General features: G+C 37.4%; 1 protein-coding gene across 1 annotated transcript; it reads left to right on the forward strand.

Annotated features, from left to right (window-relative positions):
* Positions 1-340: 340 nt before the first annotated feature.
* LOC147539946 (uncharacterized) lies at positions 341-2,031 on the forward strand. The gene has a single exon (XM_086643787.1). The coding sequence runs from the start codon at positions 890-892 to the stop codon at positions 1,961-1,963; it is 1,074 nt and encodes a 357-aa protein (XP_086499913.1). The 5' UTR covers positions 341-889; the 3' UTR covers positions 1,964-2,031.
* The last annotated feature ends 7,606 nt before the right edge of the window (positions 2,032-9,637 follow it).

The following is a 9,637-nucleotide window of genomic DNA, read 5'->3' on the forward strand; positions in this document are numbered from 1 at the left end:
GTCTTTAGCATTGTCTGGCGAAACCCTCTTTGAAACTTTCCATTTAGAATACAAATCATTTCCATCAAGGTCGGTGTGTTGTTCATCCTTATGAAAGCTTTATAAATTGGTGCAGCAAACCTTCAAACTCTCATTGTTCAACTTCTTTAAATCAAATAAAAACCCAAAAAAATTTGCATATAATTGAAACTGATCAAACCTAATTTTAATAGATGAAATAGCTTGATCAACAATATTTAAAAAAGTAATTGACTCAAAATGATTCTCATGTGTAAAAGTGTGATAAACCATTGTAGAGATTCTAAATAATGAAATAGAAATGTGAGATTGAAGATTGTGGGAGTCGAAACCTTGACCTTAGGTTCACAAATCAACTACTCAACCAACTCTATTACACAAACAAATTTGATATATAGAAACATAAAATAATATATATAATAATATTATCTTTATATATAATGTTTTATAAATTGGGGGCCTTCTAAATCTGGGCGGCCTAGGCGGTCGTCTGCGTCGTCTAAATCCAGGATCGGCCCTGAATCAACTTGAAGAGCCTGATAAAAACATTTTTAATTTTAGTCGGACAACACCACGTAGATTTATGGTGTCATGCCATGTCAGCTCAGTTATCGACATTAAATAGAAGACAAGTTTTAACAGGGAACAAAATCTGCACTGACTATGCTGGTAATATCTTCTTCTTTGAACGCGTCCTATTTTCCAAGTCACTCCCGTCCGTCTTCCCCACCTCCCAACGACTAAACCCAAAGAAATTCTACCCTCTCCCTCTGTACTTTCTCTCTCTACACTTTCTTGTCTTTTTTCTCTCCCTTTAAAGCCAACATCATCTCTTCTCTCCTCCGAACTACTGAAAAATCCCAACTTCAAAATGCCAGATAACTCATCATCATCCCCTTTCCCTTCTTGTTTCCGACCACCCACCACCACCGTCGATCTTCATCCATCATCAACGGTACAAGTATCACCACCAACCTCATCAAGTAACCCTAATATCACAACATGTCTTTACCAAACAGACCTTGGTCTTATCTCTCTCACTTGGAATCGGAACGTCATTGGTAGATCTCTTCATATAGATTTACACTTCGGTAACACCGATACTGATATTTCCTCTTCTTTTCATCTTCATATCAAACCTTTCCTCTTTTGGAGAAAAAATGGGTCTAAGAAATTTGATCTTAAAAACTCAACTAAAAAAGTTCAAATCTATTGGAACCTTACCCATGCAAAATTTGGTTCTGATCCTGAACCTAAATCTGGGTTTTATGTTGCTGTTCTTGTTGATGGATTTATGACCCTTCTTGTTGGTGATTCTCAAAATGAAGCTTATAACAGAACTAAAGCTGCAAAATCTGATAATACCCAGAGTTTGATTCTTCGAAAAGAACATGTTTTTGGTAGTAGATCTTATTCTACAAAAGCAAGATTTGGTGGGAAAAACAGAGATATTTCAATTGATTGTAATATTGAAGATGAACCAGGTCTTTATTTTAGTATAGATGGTGAAAAAGTATTAGAAATTAAGAAATTGAAGTGGAAATTTAGAGGAAATGAAAGAATTGAAGTTGATGGAATTCCAATTAATGTTTCATGGGATGTTTATAATTGGTTATTTGAAGATGTAAATGAAGGGCATGCTGTATTTATGTTTAGATTTGAGAATTTAGGTTTTGATGAAGATGATGATGATGAAGAAGAAGAAATGATGAGAGAGAAAAACATAGTTGGAATGATTTCATGTGGGTTTGGGATAAATGGATTTGATAGATGTAAATTAAAGAGAAGATCTTATAAAACAAGAAGTTCATCATCTTCATCAATGGCTTCTTCAGCTTCTTCTGCTTGTAGTTCATCAGTAATGGAATGGGCTAATATGGAAGAAAGTGAATTACAAACTGGTCCATCTGGGTTTTCTTTACTAGTTTATGCTTGGAAAAATTGAAAAAAAAAAATCAATTGTTTGGGTTTGATTTGAATTCATTATATGATTATTCTCTCTATTTTTCTTTCTCTCTCTCTCTCTAAAATTCTAAAATTCATCATCTGATCACTTCTATTCAGTTTCAAAAATCAGTACCCATAAACAAAAATTAACACATTTGTTATTGAATACAGTTAGTTTGAGCTAGATTTAGATCTACAATTTCTATTTTTACAAAATTGTGTTTTGTTCTTTACTATAGTTTCATTAGTTGAATTCAATTTGAGTTTGTTTTTGTTAGTAATCAAGTAAATATTGTAGAGAGAGAGAGGGTTGGTGAGAAGATGTTGTAGCTAGTAGAGAGAGAAAATGATTAAAAATGGAGGAGGGAAGGGGGTTGTTTCTATAATGAGATAGTAGATGCTTTTTTCAAAGTTGGATTCTTTTATTTGTTTGTTTGTTAGTTTTTCTTTTTTTTACTGAATTTCAGATTATTCGGATAGTAAATGTATTGGTTACTGAATATTTCAAGGAAATAGCATGTGAGGTGGGGACTAATTTTTGATTTTTTTTTGTTTCTTTTCTAATTTCTGATCTGAATCAGTAGTACTAGTATTTTGTTCTTGTACTAATATAAATCTGAATCATCTGAATTAAGAACTAGTAGTATTCTAATTCAACGGTTGAGATTTATTAATCAATGTGTACGGTTGTGATGGGGTTGGATTTGGTTCGTTGTGAAATGTGAGAGGCACGGAAAGAGAGAGAGAGAGAGAGATTCTGGGGTTTGAGGATTTGTTGACTGTTTGACCGAGTTGGGTCTGGTGTGCGCGGGGGCCTGGGGCGTTCTTCAGGTCTTCTGTGGGGTAGAGAGAGAGAGAGAGAGGGATGGTGGAGTAGATGATGACTTTGACGAATTTAAACAATAAAAATGGGTGCGTGTCATGAACGTCTAACGTGAACTCACCCCTCCCTATTCATCGTCCAATTTAGTTATATACAACCTGAGTCAGGGGTGGGAATCAGGCGGGTATGGGCGCCCACGCGTAAAAACACTTCGGGTTCGGACGGGTCGGGTAAATCTCCTCTTTGGCTATTAGGGTAGTCGGGTAGATCGGGCGGGTAATTTTTAATTTTCCTCTGCCCAAAGCCCGCCCACACCCGCTAAAGGAGTCGGGTTGTCGGGTAACGGCGGCTCGGGTATCGGGCATAGTTCTTCATCCAAGTCTAAATCATTTTTTATTTGTTTGTTTAGGGAATCACTTCATTTCTTCTTTCATATTTCAGTAGATTGTTAATGTTATATATATATATATATATATATATATATGCTTGTATTTGATCTTAGTAATAGATCTTGTTTACAGATTTGTATTGGTCTTAGTTATAGATCTTGTATAGATAATCAGAAACTCATAGAGGAATGAGATAAAGAGAAAAAGATTAACTAGAGAGAGAAATGGAAGAAAGAGAAACACTAGCAAAGTACCAAAACGACAGAAAGAGAAGTGGAAAAGGCTGAAGTTTAGGGGGAACAAGGGGTATATATAATACGGTAGTGGTGGAGTTATTAACCCTAGATCTAACGGATTAGCGACATCTTAGAGATCCTTCATCTAACAACATACGTTTTCGCCGCCTTATTGAAGATTTGAAGTGGATTTCTTCTTTTAGGCTTCCTAATGGACCACAAATGAGCGGGTATATATAGGCACCAATCGGTCTTGCCCCATCGGACTCGGGTATGGGCGGGAGGTCGGGCAAGGGGTTTTACCCACGCCCGCCCACCAAATTTCATCGGGCCTGGCGGATCTACCCGCAACGGGTAGCTGGTGCCCGTGGTCAGTCATGGGCGGTTTCGGGCTCGCGGGCAACATTCCCACCCTAACCTGAGTTACCAACTCTATCTCCAGCGTGTTGTAGTAATGAGTCATTATCATCCCTCGGTTATCCGTGTCTTTTGATCAAGATGATAATACCCTCAATTTATCGAACATGATAAATGATGAAGATCATCAGATCTAGTATTTTAAGAAATCGTAATATATAGTTCAATTTAGTTATATACATCCAAGTCACCATATTTATCTGTAATGTGTTGTAGAAATCGGTTGTCATTGTCTGTCGGTCATTCGTATAAGTTGTGGATCGTAGTTTGTCTAACTAAATATTAGGATTTCTTAAATAATTAGACTTGACGATCTTCATCATTTGTCATGTTCGATAAATTAAGGGTATTGTCATCTTGATAAAAAGATATTTATTTCATTATTATCATCTATAGAATAAGGGAGGAAGATATCATTTTAGAATATACCCTCCTCCTTTAATGGCTAGGATCTTCTCTCCCAAATTTATCTTGGGTGGTTGAGATTTCCTTTCCCACTTAAGCAAAACTGTAATTTTAATCCATTACTAGGGTGTTAAGGTAAAAACACTTATTTTTGAAAAGAAACTGCCCCGCCCAAACGAAATGAATTCGGCAGCTTTCTGTGAGGGTATGAGTCGCGAGTCAAGAAGTCAGCGGGACCGGGTCGTTGATCGGAAGTCCGACCTTCACATGTTAATATTTTTATGAGCACCGACGACGTCTTTGAACTTAACCTGTGACAGGAGACAAAAGCACGTGTGACCGTGAGGTCTTTGGTGGACACCGGGATGGCGTCGGCCAAAGAGACTCCGACAGGCAAGCCAATAAACTTGTAAATATGAATTGTAAACCAGAGTTTGAGCTATCGAGTTAAATATGTTATCTGAGCAAGACGATCGTTGGGAGAGAAGGTGATACAATCGGGTATATGCTTGCCTAATTCTCTGGTCGTCGAGTGAGATAAAATGCTTGCACCCTTTGGTCGTTAGGAGTGAGAAAGGTCGGTCGTCCTTCATTGATAAAGTAGTTGACAAGAGAGGGAAAGATAGGTCACTCTTCCTTAATTGAGTGATCGTCATGAGAGAGATGGATAGGTCGCTCTTCCTTAAGCGAGTGAGAGTTAGGAGAGAGAAAGATAGGTCGTTCTTCCTTAATCGAGTGATCGTCAGGAGATAGAGAAAGATAGGTCTTCTTCCTTGGTCGAGTGATCGTCAAGAGAAAGATGATGATAATAGCAGTTGTAGATTGCTTGCAAGAGGTTTGAATGATCGATGCGAGAGAGAAAGTAAGTGGTCAGTTGATTGCGGAAGAATTGAATCCCTTGTCGATAGTGGGAGTCACCCTTATATAATGTTTCGTGGTCCACAATCTCCTTTGGCCAACTGTCAACTTGTGGTGAGTTGTTGCTTTGAATGTGGTAACACATGGAGCTGTCATCATGAATGCGGATATCGTAACTCCTATACAACAGATGTATTTGTGATATCCTTACCCAACCACTATCTTCAATAACAGTAACGCCTCAACTGTATATGGGAAGGAGGTCCGCTTAGGAAATAACGACAAGTCTTTTTGTGCAGGGTTGACTTCTTTATCCAGGGTTGACTTCCTCGTTTAATGTGCGGGTATTTTCTCGTTGCTCTGGGTGCATGATGGTGAATGGGTCGGACCCATTTGTCATTTGTTTCATGGATTTGACCCTCATGTGAGCCCATTAATCGTTGATTGATTTCTAGGGGCTCTACTGATGATGAATTTTGGCCCATACACTTTTCTAAACTTCTCTTCCTCCATTTCCTTTCCATCTCTGTCTCCCAAGCAGAAGCTCGATGAAGAAGCTCCATCATTTTAAAGATTTGGCAACAATTCCTCCTCATATCTTTTTCAATCAATAATTATCCTTCTTCAAGCTTTTTGAGGTATTTTAAATGTAGGTTTTTTTTTCAAGGTTTTTTTTTCCATCTCACATTTATCTTTTCTTATCAGTATCTTTTGGGGTTCATTAACAAATTTTCTTGATAAAAATTGAAGGAGGGACACGAAAACCCAAATGAGTTTTTCAATTTAGGGTTTAACACCGTTGATGCCCTAAGTTTTCGATTAGGGTTTAAAACCATTGATGCCACTGCGTTTTCGATTTAGGATTTGGGGTAGGAGTTTTCTTTTTTGAGGGATCATATCTGTAAAGAATGTTTTGAATACTACGAAATGTGTTATGTTACTGTGTAGGGATACAATAACAGTGATTTCTTCGGAGTTCAGGGGATTGATTCTCATGTTTTTTTATACTCGGTTAAATATTAATGTGAAATTCCTACAAATGTGTGTCACCACAAAAAATAAAGTTTCTCAATATCTTTTTGATTTCATACTCAGTTAAAGATTAATGTGCAGGAGGACTAACATCAAATAGGGAACAAGAGGAGGCGACCACCGATAAAATTTCGATTGATGTCAAGCTCGAACAGCTACCGACGACATTTTCAACTCTATTCCAAATGAATCAGCAACAGCAAAAGGTCGAACCACGACACAGGTGAATCTGTCTGTGGAGTAAAGACTCTAAAGGATGTCGTAAAGCCAAAAAATATGTATGATCATTTCCGATTTTGTAATTCATGTTGAGTATTTGATGATGAATCTGTTAAGATTCTACATTAAGCTAGAAAAGATGCTAAATTATATATCTGGCTAAGATCTTCGGCACATCTTCATAACTCAAAGCATTAAACTCCTAATGATATCTCTCTTTGTCGAGTTTTGTTTAGGGTCACGATAGTGAAATGCTGATGCAAAATTAACAACATATAGTAAAAGAAATAATTTTTTACGTTAAATATTGGAATTGAGGGACATCTATTGTATAAAATGCAAAGTTTTTTCTGACTGGGACAAGCCGAAAGACAAATCCGTTCATTCGTTAGCTTTTTTGTTAAATCTAGGCCACTAGATCTATTACCCACCCTGAAATCAACAAATTTATTGATCCACTCTGATGGAGAAAGTGAGGAAAACCCTTAATCCGGTACCTCATCTTGTTATCTTGGTTCGCGCCTTACAACATTGATGGTAGAAGAATGAGACGTTACAACATTGATGGTTCAAGAAATTGTGAATGAAATTTAGCCTATTGGAACGTTATGAATTGATTGCAGAAGAAATTGTGAATTGTGGCAGGAGAAATTGAATTTCATAATCAATTTCAGCCTCATGGGAAGTTACAAACTTATGGTTGAATTTCAGTCTCTTAGCTCTGCGTCCCCAAATGTCGTTTTTTCCCCAAATCGAAATGGAGAATCATGCAGAAGGAAATTGATTTATAAATCTTCAAGACAGAAATCATCTTCCTAATCTTCAGCAAAGAATCAAACTTCTCAAGGTACGCTCTTGTGATTTTCAAAATTTGATATAATCTAAGAACTTGAATGAGATCAGTACAAGTAAAAATTCTATATAATTAGTCATTTCTTCAAAAACCTTGTAGCGGAAACCCTAATTTGACTCACTATTCAAGATATGCAAACTTCATACTAAATCTGTTAGTATTTTAATGGAATTTTTAGGTGAAGATCTATATATTAAGTTACGGAAAGCTTGTGCTGGTCATTCGGTAGATATTTGTGTTTTGGAGTAGGTGAAACTTTCAACTTCCAAATTACAACAACCAGGTCATATTCTCTCTGTTGTTTTCATTTTCGATTTTTGAGTTTCGGTGTGTGATTTACAGTTAGAAGCTTCAACGAACCAAGAACTTAATTAGAGGATTTCTTTGTTTAATCTTCCATCAAAGATTCTTTGTCAGAGTTATTAATACTCAGTTATTGGTAGAGATTCTTCTTTCTTGTTAGTGATGATATTGTATTATATACATCGTACTTACATACTAGACTGTGTTATATGCTTAATCGTATCATGTTCTCGACTAAATATTTGTATGCCATTGTTGACGTGTTTGACTGTAGTAAATGCTCATAATCATTTCCATAGTTTAGAGTTTATGGATTTTTATTAGAAACATATAGTGGTGGCCAACGGGCCGTGCCGACACGGAAACGGACCGACACGGCCCGTTTATTTGAGGACACGGAACGGCACGGAACGGTCTGTTCCGTGCCGTGTCGACCCGTCACGGGTCTGGCGTGCCGTGTCGGGGCTACGATTTTAGAGCCCCAGACTCGTTAGACACGACCCATTAGACACGCAGGAACGACACGGAACGGATCGTACACGGCACGACCTGTGGGCACGGAACGGAAACGGCAACAACGACACGCTAGCAACGACCCAATTTAGTTATTTGAATTTTTAAGCATTACTTAGGGTGCACTAACATCCTCAAAACACTTTTAATTTTTTTAATTTCAAAAAGTTACTTAGGGTGTACAACACCCTCTTTTGAGGGTGTTGTACACTCCCACCCCATTTATTAGTAATTGGTGTAGTACAAAAGAGGTTTTACTTTTTTTACTTAGATTTTTTTTTTGTTGAAACAAACTAAAACTTATTTTCAAAAAAATAAATAAATAAAGTGGTAAAGATAGTCCCACACCTAAACCACAAAATATAAAGTAAATGTGGAGAGTCTTATACAACTCTTTTCCAATAAAATAAACAAAGATATGACATAGACTCTAAAGTTTTTGTACATCACAATTTTTTACTTGAAAAAAATGTAATATTTCTTTTATTATTTTTTTTTTACAAGTAAAAAATATTTATGAATGGGTCGGAGCCACGGGAGCGACTACGGGAACGCCACGGGAGCGACTACGGGAACGCCACGGAACGGCCACGGGAACGACTACGGGAACGACTACGGGAACGCCACGAAACGACCACAGAAACGGCCAGAAACGCAACGGAAACGGCCGGGCCCTTCCCATGGGCCGTTTCTGTGCCCAGACCTTTGTGGTCTGGGCACGGCACGGCTCAAGCCGTGCCTGGCGTGGTCGTGGCGTGTCAGACACGCCACGGCTGCCAAACGGGCCGTGCCGTCAGGCCCGTTGGCCACCACTAGAAACATAGATACAAAAATAATTTGGAGAGAGGGTCACGAAAAACCAAATCAAATACCTCTATCCATATGCCAAAACATCTAACTCTTGTGTCGGCTCTCTATACTTTGATGCTTCACAAAATTTTAATTATCTGTGAAGTTGATTTACACATGTACATATAACATTTTGGTTTTAGTCAAGTGAATTTTATTTACACATGTACAGATATCATTTTTAACATTTAGTTTTTTAAATTCTCCGCAGATCTTAAACTAATTGCTTAATTATGGGAGGTTTGATCTAGATTTTATGTAAAGATAATTACAATAGGTCATGAGGATTTTCAGTCATGATTTCAAAAGTATTCAAGCTCAGTCACCTTTTACTGTTTTTTTTCGTTACTCTTAAGATAACACAAGCTACATAGAGATAATAAAACAACGATTTGTGCAATACTAATTATGCCAAATATTAGAACTTGATGAGGTAATGTTTATGACTGTCATTGGTTTTCATTATTTTTCAAATGAGGCATGTTACTACTTTAAAGTTCATTGTGCCCGGTATTTTTAAGTTAGCCAGACATGCCGAACCAACCCATTGGGCCGTTAAACAAGTACAGGTTGAACATGTCGGTCTTTAAATAGATCCACAGGTTGCACGCATTAGCCCAACCTGGGCATATTCTAGCATTTGGTGAAGCATGTGTCCCGGGTGCAGGTAGCTAGCCCACTTGACACTTTTATTCTTGCATTTGGGGGCAAAGAGACAACACTTTGATGTGAAAAAGAGGCATATAATAACAATATATTGGATTAAGTATGAAAT

The sequence above is a fragment of the Eschscholzia californica genome, unplaced genomic scaffold (assembly GCF_041429995.1).
Source record: "Eschscholzia californica isolate CP2 unplaced genomic scaffold, dmEscCali1.0.p SCAF_5, whole genome shotgun sequence".
In the NCBI taxonomy this organism is placed as follows: domain Eukaryota; kingdom Viridiplantae; phylum Streptophyta; class Magnoliopsida; order Ranunculales; family Papaveraceae; genus Eschscholzia; species Eschscholzia californica.

Coding starts and splice junctions, on each gene's coding strand:
- LOC147539946 (XM_086643787.1), top strand. CDS start 890: ATGCCAGATAACTCATCATCATCCCCTTTCCCTTCTTGTTTCCGACCA.